This window comes from Salvia splendens, chromosome 4, assembly GCF_004379255.2.
Source record: "Salvia splendens isolate huo1 chromosome 4, SspV2, whole genome shotgun sequence".
Classification (NCBI taxonomy): Eukaryota; Viridiplantae; Streptophyta; class Magnoliopsida; order Lamiales; family Lamiaceae; genus Salvia; species Salvia splendens.
In genome coordinates this window covers 1,769,662-1,789,596 of record NC_056035.1, presented here as the reverse complement: position 1 = coordinate 1,789,596, position 19,935 = coordinate 1,769,662, and the positions used below count along the sequence as shown (strand labels likewise).

The following is a 19,935-nucleotide window of genomic DNA, read 5'->3' as shown; positions in this document are numbered from 1 at the left end:
TGCCCATCTACTGCCCTGAAATCTGAAACTCCTGATTACATGTGGTATGGAGCTCATAGTGACTACTCAAAATACAAGGTGTTTGGGTGTGCAGCCTATGCTCATGCTAGGCAAAGTAAGCTTGAAGCTAGGGCTCTGAAATGTATCTTGCTGGGGTATCAGAGGGGTGTTAAGGGGTATAGGCTCTGGTGTATTGAGCCCGGTAAGCAGAAGGTCTTGGTGAGTAGGGATGTGGTGTTCTTGGAGGATCAGATGCCATACCTGAAAGATAAGCTGGACTCCAGTGAAGGTGAGGGTGATTTCTTCAAGGTGGAGCCTGTGGGGGTTGGCCTAGGAGCAGGTGGAGTTATTGACTCAGGGAGTGAGTCTGATTCAGATAAAGAAGAGGCTCCAACTCAGGGCAACCAGGCTGGTGAGTCTATATCAGACTCTATCAGAGACTATCAGCTTGCAAGGGACAGAGTTAGAAGAGAAACAAGGCCACCAACAAAGTTCTCTGATGTTGTGTATTATGCTCTGTGTGCAGCTGAAAGTATTGATGGTGCAGATCCACTCACATATAAAGAAGCTATGCAGAGCAAAGATAGAGAAAGATGGATTGAAGCCATGAATGAGGAAATAGAGTCTTTACTCAAGAACAAAACATGGATTTTGGTGGACAAATCCAAGCTGAATACAGATGGAAATGAGAGGAAGCTGATCAGTTGCAAGTGGTTGTTTAAAAAGAAGGTAGAGACCACTGATAAAGACAGAATCAGGTTCAAGGCAAGGCTGGTGGCTAGAGGCTTTACACAGCAGGAGGGAATCGATTTCAATGAAGTGTTTGCACCTGTTGTGAAGCACACTTCGATTAGGATTCTATTGGCTGTGGTGAATCAGCTTGACTGGGAGCTACAACAGCTTGATGTGAAGACAGCCTTCCTAAATTGAGATCTAGAGGAAACTATCTTCATGGAACAGCCAGAGGGCTATGTAAAGATTGGAGAAGAAGGCAAGGTGTGCCTGTTACAGAAAAGTCTTTATGGACTTAAGCAAAGTCCTAGACAGTGGAATAAGAAGTTTGATGCACAGATGAAGAAGATTGGCTTCTCCAAGTCAGAATATGATGATTGCATTTACATCAAGAAGGCAGGCAAGACCCCCATTGCCTACCTATTACTCTATGTGGATGATATGCTACTTGCAGGGCCCTCTATGACAGAAATTCAGAAAGTTAAACAAGATCTGAAGTCAAGCTTTGAAATGAAGGATCTAGGTAGAGACAAGTTTGACCATTGCAAGAAATTGATCAATGTTTGTGCAAGAACTGAGATGAGCCCTCAGGTGGAGAATTGTAATAATGGAGTGCTCATTTCAGTTGGAAGAAGCTCGGCTAGAAAGGAGTTCGGTAAGCTCGGCTTACCGAGCTGGAACTAGCCTGGAACTAGCCGAGAAGAAGAAGGCAGAAGCTCGGTAAGGAAGCTCGGTAAGGAAGCTCGGCGTTGAGCTGGAATGAGCCGAGAAGGAAGAGTTCGGTTGTAAGCCGAGAAGGAGTTCGGTCTTGAGCCGAGGAAGGAGTTCGGTCTTGAACCGAGGAAGGAGTTCGGTCTTGAACCGAGAAGGAAGAAGCAACCTAGCCGAACTAGCCGTTGGAGCAGCAGTTAGTTAGCTGAGATGTAGCGGTTATTCTTCTTGCTTTCTTGATTCTTCTTGTAGTTAGTTAGTAGCAGTTGCTACTTGATTGTAGAGCTTTAAATAGCTCACCGTGTATGTAGTTTAGAGTAGAGTTTAATCAATAAAGAGTTTTCCAGTTTTCTCTCCAAGATTATCATCTTCAATACTCAAAGTGTGAGTGTGTGTGTTTTCTGCATTGTGTGATCTCATACAACAGTGAGTGTGTGTGTGATCTTATTGAGTGTGTGTAAGCCTTGTGTGTGCGAATCCTAACAGAACTGATTAGACATCTTTTTATCAACTCATATGTTATGCAATTAAATAATCACCAGCACAAGATAAATAGAGAATCATTATTAACGTTACTATGAGATTAAAACAAAAGTCCATCCTTGTGCAAATTCCCAAACTTTCAAGAAATAGACCCAAATGACCCCAATGCATCCCTTGAAAAAAGCTTGCACCCATTCCCATGATTGCAACTACTTTTCCAGCTGATATTTCTTCATCCACACTTTGTCTCACCCTTCCATTAATATTCACCATCTTTGCTTTCCCAACAATCAAATCTAATCAACTTTCTCAAATTTCACTTCACTAATTAGAAAACCAAATTGTGCAAAATCTAAGTATGAAATCAAAATTTAGTAACAAAATGCATAACAAAGTTCTCCCTCCAACTTCTATTTAAAAAAAATATCAAATACCTAAGTAAAAAGTGACATTAAGATTAGGAAAATTTAGTGGTTATGACTTCCAAAACTAAAAATTAGTTTCCGTACTAGTTCATCATCATGTGCCTCAAATCGTGGCCGTTGATGCTACTCCGGTGGTGAATAAGGAACTCATCACAGCCGTTGAAAACGCCGCCGATCATCTGCTGCCTCTGCATCACATCCTTCTGCCGCCGCAGCTCCATCACCTTCCGGTGGGAGTTCGAGTGCCTCGCCGAGATGAACGTCGGGCTCGCGGCAGGCCGGTACTCCGGCACGAGGCGGCCCGACTTGTACCGGACTCCGCAGGCGTTGCAGAGCGTCTTCGGGCCCATGGGGCCCGTCCTCCACTGCGGCGTCTTCTCGGACGCGCAGTGGAGGCATTTCCGGGCCGGGGCCTCCGGCTTGCTCGGCGGCGCCGTCTTCACGAGGAGGAGGCGGGAGGACCAGTCGCACGGCGGCGCGCGGGAGCGCTTGCTGCGGGCTTTCCCCGGGACTGAGACGTCGGAGGGGAAGACGGACGGCGGCGGAGGAGGAGGAGATTGAGAGGTGATGAAGGAGGAAGAGGTGTCGGTGGAGACCGCTTTCGCGGCGGCGGCGGTGGTGGTGGTGGGGATTAAGCGGTGGTCGTCGGTTGAGAATGATTCTTCCACGAAATTCGACAGCCATTCCAGCTCCGTTAAATCATCATACTGTTTGTTCCATTTGGATACAAAGAATTAGTTGGATTCAATTTTTAATCATGTAATTATCAATTTTTTTACCGTAATCAGTATTATTAGCCCTAATTCATTTCCGAAAATAGAAACATTTCGATAAATTTCAAATTTCACCAATGGAAGTAGTAGTATGAAACAATTAAACACGGTGAATTTGTTGCGGAAAATTTACTCTAAGACTGTCGGCGAGATATAAATTTAAAAAGAAAAGGAAAAAAAGGAAAGGAAAATGCTCACACAATACTGGTGCACACGTTCCATGCAGAAATAAAGCAAAAAAAAAAAAGAAGAAAACACTAAATTCGAATTGAAAAATTGGGGAAGAGAAAATTACCGGAACGCAGAGTTCGTTGCCGGAGAATTGCGACTCATTATAGCTGCGGCAGCTGATATTGCCGTTGAATTGGCCGTCTCCGCCGCCAGAGACCGACGAATTGCAGCTATCAACCGCCGTGACAGTGGAGGAATCGCCGGAATTGACCGGCAAGCTCTCGAAAAACGCGTTGGTCATGGTCTCATCCTCCTTGGAAAAATCGAGCAAATCATCCACCGTAAAATGGACGGCATTATTATTGTTGCCATTATCCACCGACGAGAATTCAGCATAATCCGCGGCGAAGTACTCCATTACTGAATTACAAAGTAAAAAAAAAATCACAGTTCCTCTGTGAGAAAAGGAGTAACGGTAGAGAGAGATAAAGGAGAGAGGGGAATGGTGTGTGTTGAAAGTGAAGGAGCGAAATGGTGGGTTTTTTATTAGTGAAAGTATGGGCTCAATCGGAAATACACGCAAATTCAGAGGTCAGTTTGTAAATTATGGTACTCCATCTTTTTAATTCTGATTTAAAAGAGAATTACATTTATACTTATTGGTGAATGCATTATTTGTCACTCTTCACTTACTACTTCTGCAAAGTCGGTTGCGTCCGTATCTATTCCTTCGAATAATTTCGCATATTAAGAATTATCATTTGAACATAATAAATCACGAAAAATACTTACTCAACATTTTAGTTGATCCAATACTTTTAAAAAACTAAGTAAATTATAAAACATAAAGTTTGCAATTTTGCAATTATCTAATCCGTATAATTTATGAGATAATTGTTAATTTTAGACTTCAAAATTTATAATACAGTTTTTGAAAATATAAATTAAAATCGGAATTGATGTGATTTACTTATTTGGCATTTTGCGCGTGTCATTTTTATGAATCTTTTTCATTCTTTTTAGTTAAATATCTCCAACTTTAGCAACCTATCTAAGCAAAGAATAAAAGAGTTAAAAAGTGTGAAAAATATAGTAAAAGATAAAAAAAATTATTTACTCATTCTAGCTACCCTTGGAAAAGAGTGTATATATAGTAGTAATAAATAAGTATTGTTGGGGAGTAATTATAAAGCACATAACTTCACATGAAAAGCCACTTACTCAACTGACTTTGTTCTGAATGAAAGAGCCCCAATCCATTTTTTTTTATATTTTTCTTTATTTAGAAATACTTTTAAAAAAGCCTCAGCATTGGGATTCTCGCTCCAGAAGCTTATGATAACTGAGCATATATTTAATAAAATTATAAAAATATATATAAAAATACATGCTTCCTATGCTTCTAAAAATCCAGGTCAAATTGTAATTTCATTATGTGAAGTTTAAAAAATAAAAAATGAAATCAGTTGATATATGCTTCTAAAAAATGAAATCATTATTTTCCCCTCGAGAATGGTGTTTTGGCCACCCCTTTTAAAATTGAATTTTTACACCATATCCTTAATTTATTAATCCACAATTGGTACACTTCCCTTTTAATTACCTCTATTTAACATGTTATTATATTCCTTAACCCACGTTTAGGCACGACGGTGACAGCTCGGATTTTATCTTACCACGGCTATGATGGTGCCACGTGTCAAGCCAAAGGATTTTATAAACTTGGTTTCTTACTATTTTGTGGATGAATTAAGATGTCTTTGGTAATACCGTCATAGCGATGAAAATGTCCCATTTCTTTGATAATATAAGATTTTATTTTATGAATTTAATAAAAAAATATAATAAATTAGAGATAAAGGTTGCACATAAATGCATAATCACACCAATAGTTATTAGTGTTGTCACACTTAAATTGATAATAAAACAGCGGCAGAGGAAAGATAACTTTTAGTATGGTTCAATATAGAAATAGTGCCAAACTATTAGGCCAATTTTTGTCACATGGGTTATTTTTGTGTGTTTTTTACCCTTTACGAACAAAGGTGGAACATGTACAAGAATGCATCGTAATATGCTTCAAACCATAAATATAGTAATAGCCACATCTAAGTAATTATTGTCACCATCTTTATAAAATTTAGGGTTTGTTTGCTTAGATGAAAGTTTTGTAATAAATAATTATTTGGTGATTCTTGCAGTTGGATATATGTTGGCTCCTTGTGGTTTTTAGGTATGCACGTAATTATTTAATTGTAGCCACCAACGATTTTTTGTGTGTGTATAATCTATTTATAGAGTGTTGATGATATATATTCTTATGCATGCAACGCAAGACATTGGCAATTCATTATGTTGAAAAGGCAAGTTATGGAAATGTTTGCATTTATCCTTAATAGCAAGATGAGAACCTTCGTTGCGAGCTTGTACAGACGCTCTTAGAGCTACTCGGTTAGGTACGAACACATGACATAATACTTTTCGAGGGTGTCCTCAAGGTTGTGTGAATTCGAGTATGTTAAGTTCATGTTCTTAAGGGTGGTTCTAAGATACTTATAAGTGCATATATTGGTATATTATACTCACGTTGACTTTGTGGAAATAATCATTGGCTTATCTAATTATTATCTACCGAGCAATATAAAAATCGACAAAAGACTAAAGCTTATAGAGGTTTTACGTCAAGCAACACATAGAGTAATTTCCGATATAGTAGTAAAATCAAGACGTGCTAGTGGATACACTCATCAAGTTCACACTAATATACGATTTACACAAGGAAAGACAATTGTCATTCGTTGATTATTACTCCCTCACAATTAACTAATAGACCGAAGAATCGAGTCATTTTGTTCGGGAACCATAATTCATCCACAAATCTCTCGATTTAATTAATTCAATAATGATAAATGATTAGTGCAAATCCCGATAATAACTTCTTTACTGTGGACAGTTGGATAAACTAAACCCCCATTTAACTAATTACAGCTAATTAATCATAATCAGTTGGCAATTTGTCAACACGTAATGGATTTTCTTCTTTAACTTTTCCAAACAATCATATACTCCTATTCTGTAGCCGTTGCTCTTGTTTCCTTTAACTTTATACATTCATCAAATATAATATATAGGGAGAAAAAGAGATATATCAACCTCATAAGCATTTTCTCCTTTGTTACATGTTCATTAATTCGTATTAATTTTCGAGATGTCTCATATTAATATATCGATTCATTTTCTCTTTTGACAAAAATCAACAATTTTCTCATACCAACTTATTATCGCACAATTTAGCTCATTACACATTATTTTCTTAATTCATAAGCAAAATGAACGTCTCAAATAACAAGTTTTTAGAAGTTATTACTACTAATCACACTATAATATTTTGACTCAATTTTTTGTATAAATTGTAGTATAGTATCCAACTAAGCACGTGACAAAGATGAGCGGTGTTGTCAGCCAGCATGTGATAAACTTTTCAATATGTCGAATTTTTTCACAAGAATTATACGTTCAAGAAGGTTGTATGTATAGCTAATTAGAACTACTAGTACTCTACGCATCCGTAGTGGTACGCCATTCTTGCGTTGTGGTAATTGGTCAAAATTCTAATAGCTGGAAAATTCGAATCCCATTTCTGCAGTCTTTAATAAATGGACTTATTTTATTATTTTTAATTTGTATTATTGGAGTATTATATTCGTATGATATTTTTGGGCTGGCTAGAGGTTTGTGAGATGAGAGCCTTCTTTGATGCTTCCCACACGTGTGAGGAAGTCACGTGGCTGGTGATCCCTTCACGTGCCCTCTCCTTAATGTGTGGCCTAACTAGGTGATTAATTGTAATTATTTTCTTGAAAATCATAGGCTTACCTATAGTTATAGACATTATAATGAACAGTGACCACAGTTTATCTCATTCTTCCATGGGAACAATTTTTTTAGCTAGCGAGCTTTGGCAAGGTATCAATTTTGGCTCGTAATACTTGAAAATATCTTCTGATATTTATGAAATTTTGTTTAATATTATTTGAGCTACTTTCGCATTATTTCAAATTAGTTTGTGGCAAAAATACCCTCAAGCTCATGAAAATTATTTTAGTCTATACTCCATAAAATATTGAGAGAACATCTTTTTTGGATTGCAAACTTTGTCAAAATATTATTTTTGGTGTGACCTTTAATTTCTTGAGAAAGTGGGATTTCTTTGGTAAGATTGTTCTCAGAGAGATCAAGGAGTTGAACAAGGTGATGTTTTTGATAATCTGTAAGATTTTACCGCAGAATATGTTGTTCAAGTTTAATATAGAGAGATTTAGAAGTTTTTGAATTGAATCTGAAATCAAGCCATCAAGATTGTTCTTCTCAAGAGTCATAATCTTTAAAGACAACAAATTGTCAATTTCATAAATGCTTCATTCAAATTTGTTGAGACTCAAATCTAACTCTTCGAGAAAAATCAATCTTGTTAAAAGAATTGAGGATTTTTTGAAAGAGAGAAGTGTGATCAAGAGTTAAGGATTTAAATTTGACATCAGAGTTTCAGGAATCAGGAAAAGAGGAAGTGAGATTATTGCATTGAACAGTAAGATGATGAGAGAGAAAGGCTCACTGGGATCGAACCAGAGAAGGAATTAAAGTTCAGACCAAAAAAATGATATTTTTGCCAAGTTCGCGGAGCAAAAAGATATTCTCTCAATATTTTCATGAAGAAGATAGTAAATAGACAAAATTTCCCTTTATGACCTTAAAGGTATTTTCACCTAAAAATTTGATATAACGAAAAAATAGTTTAAATGATATTAAATCAAAGTTGATGACAAGATATGTTCAAATGTCATGAACCCAAATTGATATCATGACAAAGTCAGTGGGAAAAAAATTCTCTTCTCTTCTTTATGTGATTAGAGAGATAAATAAGTGCGACCCTCATGTGGAGAAATTTGGAAATTTTAATTTTGCTATACCATTTCATTATCATAGTACGTGTTTTCTATTTGGTTCAATTTTCAGTGTTAAGTTATTTCGAGTTTGGTTTTACTATGATTTCTATTTAGTTCAGTTAAATTTGTTAGAAAAAATCTGTTTATCATTTCGGTTCAATTTTGGAAAAAAAAAAAGAACTGAAAAACCGAACTTTCAAGCCTAGTAATAATTTTACAAATAAACTTATTTAGTCCATGGAAACAATCAAATAACAATCAAACATAGTAATTATTTTGTCCATAAATCAAATTCAAATGCAAATGTAGATATCATCAGTTACTATCATATAGTTTTCCAACAGGTTAATTCAAATTAAACTGTAACATAGTAGTAATAGTTAGAGAGCAAAGCAGTCTCAAGATCCTCTGTACCTGGAGAGGATATGAGAAGAACTAGATTTATCATTCAACTCTAGTCACCTGCTGCCATTCTCCGTCTACCTCTTCTTTCCACAGCGTTACGTTGTTTTTACCATCAGCGACAGCAAGGATGTTCCCTGTGAGTGACCACGACACCTTCCACACGGGAGCTCCAAAATCATTCAGAACTTTCCCTTCCCATTGATCACCGTCCTTGACCGCGACCCATGTTATAACTTTTCCATCTTCCGAAGCACTTGCAATGGTGGACTTTGGAAGTCCCAAATTCGGAGCCCAAGCGACATCCCTGACCCAATCAGTATGCATATGAAGAGCAGGGAAGCAGTCCATCCTCCATGTTCCGTTGTCGAGCTTCCACACTTTCACTGTGTTATCACAGCCACCGGATGCTAACTTCTGAACAGCAGTGAGTAGACCAGAACCCACAAGAGCCCCAGGGGCCGTTGAGGGGGCCCAAGAGACAGAGGTGACACCAACGGGATGAGCCTGGTCAATTCGAGATTTATCCCATCCACCATCAGATCTAGCAGTGTAAACTGAGATGTTTCCATCTGAGGATCCACATGCCAGACAAAGCCCCAGTTCATGAGGAGCCCATGCAATGGAATTGACAGAGGCTTTATGATCGTCAAAAACATGAGCCTGGGTCCATTCATTTTGATTACCCTCCTTCCAGAGTATAACTTTTCCATCATAAGAACATGAAGCTAGGAGAGAACCGAACTTCGGATGGGCCCAAGATGCTTGCCACACAGGTCCTTGGTGACCGGTTAAAGTTGCCAGATGCTGAGACCCTGAACTGCTAACTCCGATTATTTTGATAGTGTTGTCTGAAGATGCTGTAGCAAGACGTTTACCATAATAATCCATTGCCACGTCATGAACAACATCTTGGTGACCAGTTTCAACCTTTAGCGCAGGCATGTTTACTTTCCAAATAAACACAACTCAATATCCCACCCACAACTTTAGCTCCCACAAAAGGACCTCTGTTAACCTGCCACCAACAATCCCCATTAACAAAAATAACCCCAATTCTGCATTAAAAGCAATATGGTTATCAAAGTTCCTAACTGTTGCATCCAAAGAAATGAAAGGGAAAATGATGAAAGAAAAGTTCATGTATTACATATCCAACTCTCGACTAATGCCCAAAAATGTAAACTACTTCCCAGAAAATGGATAAGCATATAATATTTGATAAAGGGCAATAAATCAAGTGCAGAAGGTCATACTATTTATACTCCAATTCATTCATAATTGAGCTGTGTATTACACGTGGAACTGATAAATAAGAGGAACATATAGATAGCACAATGATTGTATTCAGATGTGATTCGTAAAGGAGTAACAATTTCTGAATGAATCAGATAATGAGAGCCAAGAGACTATAAAGTTAAAGACCTAAAAGAAGTACTAGAAAAAAAGCCCCCCCGGCATATCAACTCATAAGAGATCCAAAGCAACTGGGCCCCAGAAAGTACTATATTCACATAAGTAAACTAACAATGACTGTCAATTTGTTGTTAGTTCATTCACATGATTGCACGATGAAGTTCCGACCAGAAGATCTACTCATACTTCATTGCACGATAACATCGAAAAGGGCAGAGATCAAAATCAAAGGGCAGAGATCAAAATCAAGATTCACAGGATGCATACATAGAAAAAAACACCTTCCCCATTAAGTGTTAATAATAGCATCAATAGAAGTTTCCCTTCATCTGCGTTCAACGACTTCAGCCTAAGAAAAACAACTTTTTATGCTCAACTATGATTGCCAAATAACAGAATTTCATGTTTAGGTTTCACTGAGCTTTGAATTGTTACGTCTCCTTTTGGCGACCATCTCCCCAAACCTCTCAACACAATAATGATGAAGAACCAAAATTTCACGTTTAGGTTTTACTGAATTCTAATTTTGCAATACACATTTCGTCCACCAAACATGTTATATTTTCAATTGGGAATAAGCATTGACGAGAAGAAACATCAAACAGAGAAACCAATATGCATCTGCCTATTTCGAATTCTCACTAAAATTTGAAGGCATAATCAAATCAAATTCACCAAAGCAATTTCGATCACCATTCTCAATTGCTCAATAAAAATGTGAACAAAACACAGAATCACAAACACAGATCAATAAGAGCCGCATCCAGAAAACAGAGGTGCATCACCGAAATCAAGCATTAATTCAGAAATTTAACTTAGCAGATAAAATTAAGAGGAAATTAGGACTGACCTGTGTAAGACGATCGATGAGTGAAATCTAGAATTTCAAGATTGTAATGTAATCCTTCAAAACGACACCGTTAAAGTTGCACGGAATTAACGGGCTGGGCTTCTTCAAAACGTCGCCATCAATATTATGTTGAATGTTGAATTAATGGGCTGGGCTCGAGGCTTGATACCAAAATCACGAAAATGGGCCGTTCTCTATCAAAATAGCTAAATAAAAAGTGGCAAATTAAACGACATCGTTAATTAACAAAAATAAAATTAAAAATGAAAAATTAAAACAAATGCGAAGATGACGTACTAGTTTTGTAGTCTTGTGTAACTAATAATTTGGGTATGGTTTGGGTGAAAGATTATGTGAATATGTGATCACCATAGAGTATCACTTTTTAATTGTCATGTCATTTAATTGACTACCATTATATATCTCATTAAATTCGGATAACACCAATTTATTTTTTTTATTCTTTATTTTTGTCAGTAAAAATTGGATTTTTGACTAATTAATCGCGCCATATTATTCTTGGATACCAAACATAGCCTAAACAAGCTAAATATAATAATGCACGTGGTAATTAAGATGCTACCTTAAGTCTTAACAATGCATTCATTCAAAAACCTAAAATGGAGTAAACCATATTGCAGAAGTATTACTTTACAATAGAGATTCAAAAACTTGCTTAAAAAGGGTTGCATAAAAAAGTTAGCTTTACGTGGGTATTTGCATCTTCTAAAAACATGGCTCATAAATTTTCTGCAAAAAGGTGCAATTAAGAGAGCAGAGAAGTAGAATCGAGGAGGCGCATGCAGAATCCTCATCATGATGTCTTCTCTCTCTCCCATCCCTCAAAATCTTTTTCTTGCTTCAAGATTTCTCATATCTCACATTTGCCCACTCCCATCACCACATTTTACTCTTTTGCCACTCAAGAATTTTATACCCCAATTTATTGTACTTGAAATTCTTGCAAAGAGTAAAAAGATTTTTAATTTTTGCAGTCTGTAAATTGCAAGTGAGAATTTGGTGGGGTAGTAATTTGATTGAAATTGAGGGGGTAAAATGTTTTTCCCTATGGAGAGAGAGAGAGAGGACAGAATAGTCCTGCGGAGAGAGAGTCCCATTCGTGAGATATTCCAAATTCAGAGAGAGAGAATCTGAAGGCAGAGATTGGAGATATACCACACAGAGAGAGAAAAGTAAAAGCAAACGAGCCAATGGAAATTACACATTGAAAATAAAAACCAAAGCAGAAAAATAATTAAGGCTCCACCAAGCACTATCTGGTCTCTCTATTCCTCTTTCTTTCCCTTCTGTTTTTCTTTACCAACAACTCATTTTCAGCTCAAACGCCCAGATCCGTGTAACATGTTTCTATGTATGTGTTTCTACTTTTCTAGTGTCTCTGCATGTCACAGAAATTTCATCCATTGAAGAAAGTTTCGATTTTTGGAGAAGGGGGAGGTGGAATCTTGGAGACAGCTATGAGATGCTTATGTTTGGTGTGCTTGTGTGTGTTGGGAGGCTCAAAGGTTCGATCTTTTCGTGAAATAGGATTGGTGTTGGGTTATTGAATCAGTTATTATGAAGGGTAATTGGTGGGATTGGAGGGATGTTTGGTGGATTCAAGAATTGAAGATAAGAATAAGTGTTTCTTGATTTTGTTTGAAAGGGGGATTTGGTTACCTGTTATATTTCAGCTGTCTTTTGTTTGTTATGCTCTAAGCTTCGTGATCAATTAGGTTTTGTATTTGCAGAATTTTCTTTAGAAAGAATCAGGTTAAGGAATATTCTCTACTTTTTTGTGATACTGTTTGATGTAGATTAGTTGTTGTTTAGGAAAGCAAGACTCTGGGTTTTAGAATGTTTGGATTGTTTCTGAAAAAAGGGTTCTTGAAGAAAGACTGAAGTGTTTTAAGGTGTTTAATTAGGGGTGGGGAAGGGGAGAATAAGGATTGATTCTTCGTTTGTAGTAGTTGAGGTTGTAGTTGTGGAAGATGGCAATGTCTTGCAAAGAGAGTAGCAAGGCAGCTGCGGCTGTGGATGCAGCTATGGATAATGGGAAGTATGTGCGTTATACGCCCGAGCAGGTTGAAGCTCTCGAGAGGCTATACCACGATTGTCCAAAACCGAGTTCTATTCGTCGCCAGCAGCTCATTCGCGAGTGCCCTATTTTATCCCACATTGAGCCTAAACAGATCAAAGTCTGGTTCCAGAACCGAAGGTATATATGCAGATTGGCGTTGATTGTTTTTAGCACTATAGTTGATTGGTTGTGTATGTTTAGTGAAATTGATGCAACAAAAAATGTGTCCCATATAATTTATGTTTCTTGTGTTCGGAAATTAGAATCTTGAATTGTTCCCTCTTCGAATACAGATGCAGAGAGAAGCAAAGAAAAGAAGCGTCAAGGCTCCAAGGTGTCAATCGGAAGCTGACAGCGATGAACAAACTGTTGATGGAGGAGAATGATAGGTTGCAGAAGCAAGTATCACACTTGGTGTATGAAAACAGTTACTTTCGCCAGCATACACCGAATGTGAGAATCTTAGAACTAGTCTCTCCGTTCTTAGTTTCCAATATGTAATAGTGGTCTTGGTAAATTAACGAAGTTAATCAATTGGCTTGTAGAATCCACTTTCAACTAAAGACACGAGCTGCGAATCAGTGGTGACAAGTGGTCAAAAGCACCACTTGACGCCACAGCATCCTCCGAGGGATGCAAGTCCTGCAGGGTTAGTAGGGGGGTTATGATTGTTTAGACATTTTTACAATAGAAGTAAGAGTATATCGGCTGTTATTTTGCTACGTATAGTACAACGAATGTTCAATGTTTGTTTTCGTTGGGGGCTCACACTATTCCATTGTCATTTGTATTTTCCTAGACTTTTGTCCATTGCAGAAGAAACTTTAGCAGAGTTTCTTTCGAAGGCTACTGGAACTGCTGTTGAGTGGGTCCAAATGCCTGGAATGAAGGTATTCGAGTTCTCTCAAACTTCCGCAGCTACAATAATTCTATGCTACCTCGTGTTGTACTATAAAACTGTGGATTTTTATAATATATGTTTCATAATCTGAATACCCTTCTTTTTGTAAACTTTTGTTAGCCTGGTCCGGATTCCATTGGAATCGTTGCTATTTCTCATGGTTGCCCTGGCGTGGCAGCACGAGCTTGCGGTCTGGTTGGTCTAGAACCCACCAGAGTAAGTGCACCATCACTCTGTTTCCTTTTGTTTCTAAAGTCTCATCTTGCTTAAGATTTTTATTCTACTTCATGTTCCAGGTTGCAGAAATCCTGAAGGATCGACCCTCATGGTTTCGCGATTGCCGAGCTGTGGATGTGGTAAACGTGCTGCCTACTGCCAATGGTGGAACCATAGAACTTTTATACATGCAGGTAGAGCTTTATGATTATATATCAGTTGATTTCATTTAAATAATGCCTTAACTTTGTAAATACTCATGTGTCTATGAATTTTAAATTTCAGTTATATGCACCAACAACTCTCGCTCCTGGTCGCGACTTTTGGTTGATACGCTTCACATCTGTCATGGATGATGGCAGTTTGGTGGTATGCGAGAGGTCTCTCAACAACACTCAGAATGGTCCGAGCATGCCGCCTGTTCAGAATTTTGTGAGAGCTGAGATGCTGCCTAGTGGTTACCTAATCAGACCTTGTGAAGGAGGGGGTTCTATCATCCACATCGTAGATCATATGAATTTGGAGGTAATTGTATTTGCAGATTATTCACGTAAATTTGTTGTAGAAGTATGTAATATAGCATTGATCCATCTTTTGAAGCTATTGTTGCACAAAGTTGTTTTGGACAGCTTTTCCTCGAAATTCTTAGCTTCTATCATACCTTAGTGTTTCGTTGTTGGTGTTGCTGTTTATTCATCAGGCATGGAGTGTTCCTGAGGTTTTGCGCCCGCTCTATGAATCATCGACTGTGCTTGCTCAAAGGATCACAACAGCTGTAATTTTCCTATCTGCTTTCTTGACTTGAAGCTTATTCTTTGCTGTGAATGATCGTTTCCCTTCTGTTCTTTCTTTCGTGTCAAATGTAGGCTGTACGCCATCTTAGGCAGATAGCTCTTGACATTTCACAGTCTAGTGTGAACAACTGGGGCAGAAGGCCAGCAGCTCTACGAGCACTTAGCCACCGGTTGAGCAGGTAAGATATCATTCCTTTCCTCCATTTGCATTTTGTTCCGCGTGGTCGTTTTTTGGATGTAATCTTTTTGATTACTATACAGGGGATTCAACGAGGCTCTTAATGGGTTCGGTGATGAGGGATGGTCTTTGATAGGCAATGATGGGGTGGATGATATCACTATTCTTGTGAACTCGAATCCAGAAAAACTGATGGGGTTGAATATCTCTTTCGCAAGTGGATATAATTCCATTTGCAGCTCCATCCTGTGTGCCAAAGCCTCTATGCTTCTTCAGGTCAGTATGATTTTGTGCTGTTTAGCTACTATTATCCTCACGAGTATATTTTCCGGTTGACTAATGAGCATTTGTGCGTACGCGCTGTAATTACAATAACATAATCTTAATTTTGCCGGTTCAGAATGTGCCTCCTGCAATACTGCTAAGATTTTTGAGAGAGCATAGGTCGGAATGGGCAGACACCAATATTGACGCCTACTCAGCCGCTGCCGTTAAAATTGGTCCTTGTACGTTCTTAGGTCCTCGAGTTGGTAATTATGGAGGCCAAGTTATACTTCCTTTGGCTCAGACTATTGAGCACGAAGAGGCAAGTGTATAGTAAATTGTTTTCATAGTTTAAAGCTGTACAATCCTTTATCTTGTTATAACACAATATATTCTTATAGCTGCTCGAGGTAATTAAACTGGAAGGTATTGCTCAGACTGCTGAAGAAGCAATGATGCCTAGGGACGTATTGCTATTGCAGGTATATTTTGTTCTTGCTATTGAATCGGTAAATCTAAATTGTGTTGTGGTATATGGAAACTATTATCATCAGCAAGGCTTAAGTTCTTTGTACGTGCTGTCTCCAACTTGGTGTTATTTTAATTTTTCATCGGCTATGAGCTCTGCCTTCAACGTGCATTTCAAAGATCGTTTTCCTTGTCTTTCTTGCTCCATTCGTTTTATCGTGTTGTGTGGTACTCACCTCGAACTCTGGCAGCTCTGTTGCGGAATGGATGAAAATGCAGTAGGCTCGTGTTCTGAACTCATATTTGCCCCTATCGATGCCTCCTTCGCTGATGATGCTCCACTGCTGCCCTCTGGCTTTCGCATCATTCCTCTTGATTCGGGCAAGGTCAGTTCTCTGTCTCTGCTCTCCTCGTTTCTCACATTTGATGATGTTGATTTATAGATTCATATTGTTGGATTGATTATATTTAGGAAGCTGGCAGTCCAAGTCGAACACTGGACCTTGCTTCTGCTCTGGAAACTGGAGCAGCTGGAAACAAACCCCCCAACGGCCTCTCTAGTAACAGTGGCGCGACAAGGTCTGTCATGACAATCGCCTTCCAATTCGCGTTTGAAAGCCACATGCAAGATAACGTGGCGTGCATGGCCCGGCAATACGTTCGCAGCATTATATCATCAGTTCAACGAGTGGCATTAGCTCTCTCCCCCTCTGGCATCGGTCCTCACGCCGGTCTTCGCTCGCCACTTGGTACTCCCGAGGCACACATCCTCGCTCGTTGGATCAGCCAAAGCTATAGGTAAACCTTACGCGACATTTTGCATGTTTATTCTTCTTCTTAAGGTACTCATTACATCAAGTGAAACTGTTTCTTGCTAGGAACTTTATGGGCGTCGAGCTACTCAAAACGAACGGTGGAGGGAACGATTCCATCCTTAAAGCACTGTGGCACCACTCGGATGCTATCATGTGCTGCTCTGTGAAGGTACGATTGCAAACCTCGTATCTAACAGTGTTAATCGTTGGAAAGAACGAAACATGTAATGCTTTTTTCGCTATGCTTCTGCAGGCAGCTTCGGAATTCACGTTTGCAAACCAGGCTGGCGTAGACATGCTGGAGACGACCCTTGTCGCGCTCCAAGACATCTCCCTGGAGAAAATACTCGATGATCACGGCCGAAAGAACATCTACTCCGAGTTCCCACGGATAATGAATCAGGTGAGCAAACCACGCGCTCGCTACTAATCCTGCCAATTTTTTCTCGAGACAGAAAAATCTAAAAAACGAGTTTACACGACAGGGTTTTGCGACTCTCCCGGGAGGAATCTGTATGTCGAGCATGGGCAGGCCCGTCTCGTACGAGAGAGCAGTCGCATGGAAAGTTCTGAATGACGACGAAGACGCTCATTGCATCTGCTTCATGTTCGTGAACTGGTCGTTTGTTTGAGGTTGCTGCTGTTTGATTGTGAAATGGAACAAGAAACAAAGTTGTTTTGAACATGTTTTACATCTGTTTACAGAACTATTGATGTCTGTATTTGCTTAGATACTGCTTTTTCCTTTTTGGGGTTGATGCAGTTGTTTATGGTTGATGTCTTGTTTGGAAACTTGCTCTTTAAGGAAATATTTAGACCTCTGCTACTTTATTAGTAATTTATAATGGTTTCCCTTTATATCTGCTCTCTATTACTGGTTTCGTGTTTAGTTTTCTTTATGTTCATGATTATATATGTGTTTTACCATAATGTTTCAAAATTTATTTATGAAATGAAATGCAAGATTGAAATAAGCATCAAATGAATTTTGAAATTTCAGATAGATACGGAGAGTAGTAATGTAGCATAGCTTCAATTTATGTTGCATGGGACATTTTTTTTAATATTCCCCCAAAACTTTTCAATCTGCATATATCATTCCACGTTTCCTGCCTTTAGGAGAATTTTTAAAATTAACAATTTACTTTCTCGCCATGGTATTTAAATCTTCCAACGTATAGCAAGCTATGTTTCATTTCATCGTTAAATTATCAATGTTTTCAGTTGTATCTGATTTCTTGTTTCATTTCATCATTTATGCTTGTTATGGCTATGAATTTACTTGATGTTTCAGAACTTATTTATGAAATGAAATACGAGACTGAGATAAATCACAAAAAATGAGATTTGAATTTTGAAGAAACTAAAAACATAAGCAAAATCAAGAGGTATCCCAATTTTCCTAGACTTTTGTCACCAAAATTAAATAATCACAGTCAAAATTAAACACAAAATGCCTAAAAAATTTGCAGAAATGGATGAACAATGAATGAAAACCACATCAATATATACACACATATTTCTTTTATTCCTTCGTATATATCTAAATAACATTTCCTTGACAAAAACAGACCTAAAACATCCTAGATATACCAATATTCTCCATTTATTTCTACCTATAAAAATATACATTATATCCATAAGCATAATCACATAAAAACTGTAACATGCTTCCATTTTTCCAAATCCAAAAAAAAAAACACAAACACACAGTAAAATCAAATCAAGCCCCATTTTGCTTCTTCAAATCCCTATAAAATTTCGTGATGAACTCCTCCGCCGCTTCATCGACGCGGTGATCTTCCTCGATCTCCCTCAGCGGGAACGGCGAGTCCGTGATCCTCAGCTGCCTCACCGCCGGCGTCCTCCCGAACCCCGGAAGCGCCGGCGACGGCGCCGCGCTGCACGCCATCTCCACCGCCGCCGCCCACAGATCGATCTCCGCCGCCTGCTTCCGCTTCCCGAGGTGGAACGGCAGCCGGAACGCCGGCGTGCTGCGGCAGCTGAACTCGTACTCTTCCGGTAGCGGCGGAGGCGCCTCGCTGTGGTGGTGGTGGTGGAAGATGAGGTTGTGCATTGCGGTTTTGCCGGCGATTTTGCCGCGCTTCATCATGGTGCTGAGATCGGAGAGTAATTTGGCCTTTGAAATGCCTTTTCTCAGCATGAAATATGCAACTTTCAGTATGCTCCAGAATTTCTTGGCGATGATTGGGAGATTTTGCTCCATTTTTTGTAATTGATTTTGGTTTTTGGTGATTGAATTTTTTATTTGGTTATTGGAATTTGGGAGAGTTGATGTTTGTATTTTGAGGAAGAATTGGTTGAATGAGTGGAGAAATGTGAGGGGGTGTATTTATAGGGAGAGGGGTTGTACATTGAGCTTTACAGAAAGTACTACGTCTCAACTTTAATAAACGTGACATTTTTATTCAATTATTCTTTGGCTGTTTATTGCCTAAGTTAGTTCAATTAAAATTCCTTCAGTCCACTACATCCACATTTTTTTTCTTCCTAATGGTTTTCGACGGAAACAAATGTATTTATTGCAATAGACCTAAATCATGGAGTATTATGATTAAATGTGTTTCAAAACTTAAGTAGTAGTAGTGGTATACAATAATTTCTAATCTCAAATTTATTCTTATTACACTGAGTCTCATGAATAGAATGTGTTTCTAATGTATTAATATGAGTAGCCATATGTAATTACTTTTGCAGAGACAGTTATGGGCAGATATTAGGAATTAAGATTTTTGTGAAATGATTAGAAGAAAATATCATATATAGGTAACTTGCAATTATTTGGTAGTAAGAATTGTATGCTTTGTTAAAGTGGCCGCCTCTTTAGCTTTCTTTCCAACTTTATTTACTTTCAACGCCTGTAAAACTTTATATTGTTTCGATATTCAAATTCACGTTTCCTCTCATTTAGTGTTTATTCAAACCAACGCGTTGATTTTGTTTAGTTAAATCATTTCATATATTTGTCACATCTCATTTGACATATACATAAAATAGGAAGAGATTTACACATGCAAAAAAAAATGAAAAGATCCATTATGTGAAATTTTTCTTTACTAGTAATACTCATGTTTTATCCATTGTGCATTGTGAAGTGGAGTATGATATTTATTGTTTGTGTTATGATAACTATACATTTAGGCTATTTAGCTAAAGTATAATTCATTAAAAGGCGTGAGATTCCTAACCAATAATAATGAGGTAAAAGATTTTTCTTCGTTATAATAAAGTGGGGGAGTTTTCGCTTAACTAATGCAAACAATTATGTGAAAGTGGGCGTTTTAAATTC

The 19,935-nt window shown here is 38.2% G+C and overlaps 4 protein-coding genes across 7 annotated transcripts; 1 reads left to right on the top strand and 3 right to left on the bottom strand.

Annotated features, from left to right (window-relative positions):
- Positions 1-2,062: 2,062 nt before the first annotated feature.
- On the bottom strand, positions 2,063-3,792 carry LOC121797813 (GATA transcription factor 12-like). 3 transcript variants are annotated; one of them, XM_042196543.1, is made up of 3 exons: positions 3,420-3,792; positions 2,436-3,058; positions 2,063-2,222 (listed from the first exon to the last, which is right to left on the bottom strand). In XM_042196543.1, coding segments are annotated over exons 1-3 (918 nt in total). In that variant the 5' UTR covers positions 3,714-3,792; the 3' UTR covers positions 2,063-2,221. The 3 variants fall into 3 exon arrangements, with proteins under 3 accessions (XP_042052477.1, XP_042052478.1, XP_042052476.1); XM_042196544.1 differs by having other exon boundaries at positions 2,063-2,210; XM_042196542.1 differs by lacking the exon at positions 2,063-2,222 and having other exon boundaries at positions 2,268-3,058.
- A 4,701-nt stretch (positions 3,793-8,493) lies between these two features.
- On the bottom strand, positions 8,494-10,990 carry LOC121797815 (protein transport protein SEC13 homolog B-like). 2 transcript variants are annotated; one of them, XM_042196545.1, is made up of 2 exons: positions 10,910-10,990; positions 8,494-9,661 (listed from the first exon to the last, which is right to left on the bottom strand). In XM_042196545.1, the coding sequence occupies exon 2, from the start codon at positions 9,586-9,588 to the stop codon at positions 8,686-8,688; it is 903 nt and encodes a 300-aa protein (XP_042052479.1). In that variant the 5' UTR covers positions 9,589-9,661; positions 10,910-10,990; the 3' UTR covers positions 8,494-8,685. The 2 variants fall into 2 exon arrangements, with proteins under 2 accessions (XP_042052479.1, XP_042052480.1); XM_042196546.1 differs by lacking the exon at positions 10,910-10,990 and adding an exon at positions 10,845-10,878.
- A 1,108-nt stretch (positions 10,991-12,098) lies between these two features.
- Positions 12,099-17,483, top strand: LOC121797812 (homeobox-leucine zipper protein ATHB-15-like). The gene is made up of 17 exons (XM_042196541.1): positions 12,099-13,127; positions 13,283-13,442; positions 13,535-13,638; positions 13,789-13,879; positions 14,011-14,106; positions 14,187-14,300; positions 14,392-14,631; positions 14,807-14,881; positions 14,973-15,079; positions 15,162-15,354; positions 15,479-15,664; positions 15,744-15,824; positions 16,062-16,196; positions 16,283-16,608; positions 16,689-16,794; positions 16,879-17,028; positions 17,111-17,483. Exons 1-17 carry the CDS (start codon positions 12,901-12,903, stop codon positions 17,255-17,257), a joined length of 2,538 nt encoding a protein of 845 aa, XP_042052475.1. The 5' UTR covers positions 12,099-12,900; the 3' UTR covers positions 17,258-17,483.
- Positions 17,484-18,348: 865 nt separating this feature from the next.
- Positions 18,349-18,852, bottom strand: LOC121799947. Its single transcript, XM_042199475.1, has one exon. The coding sequence runs from the start codon at positions 18,850-18,852 to the stop codon at positions 18,349-18,351; it is 504 nt and encodes a 167-aa protein (XP_042055409.1).
- Between the last annotated feature and the right edge of the window lie 1,083 nt (positions 18,853-19,935).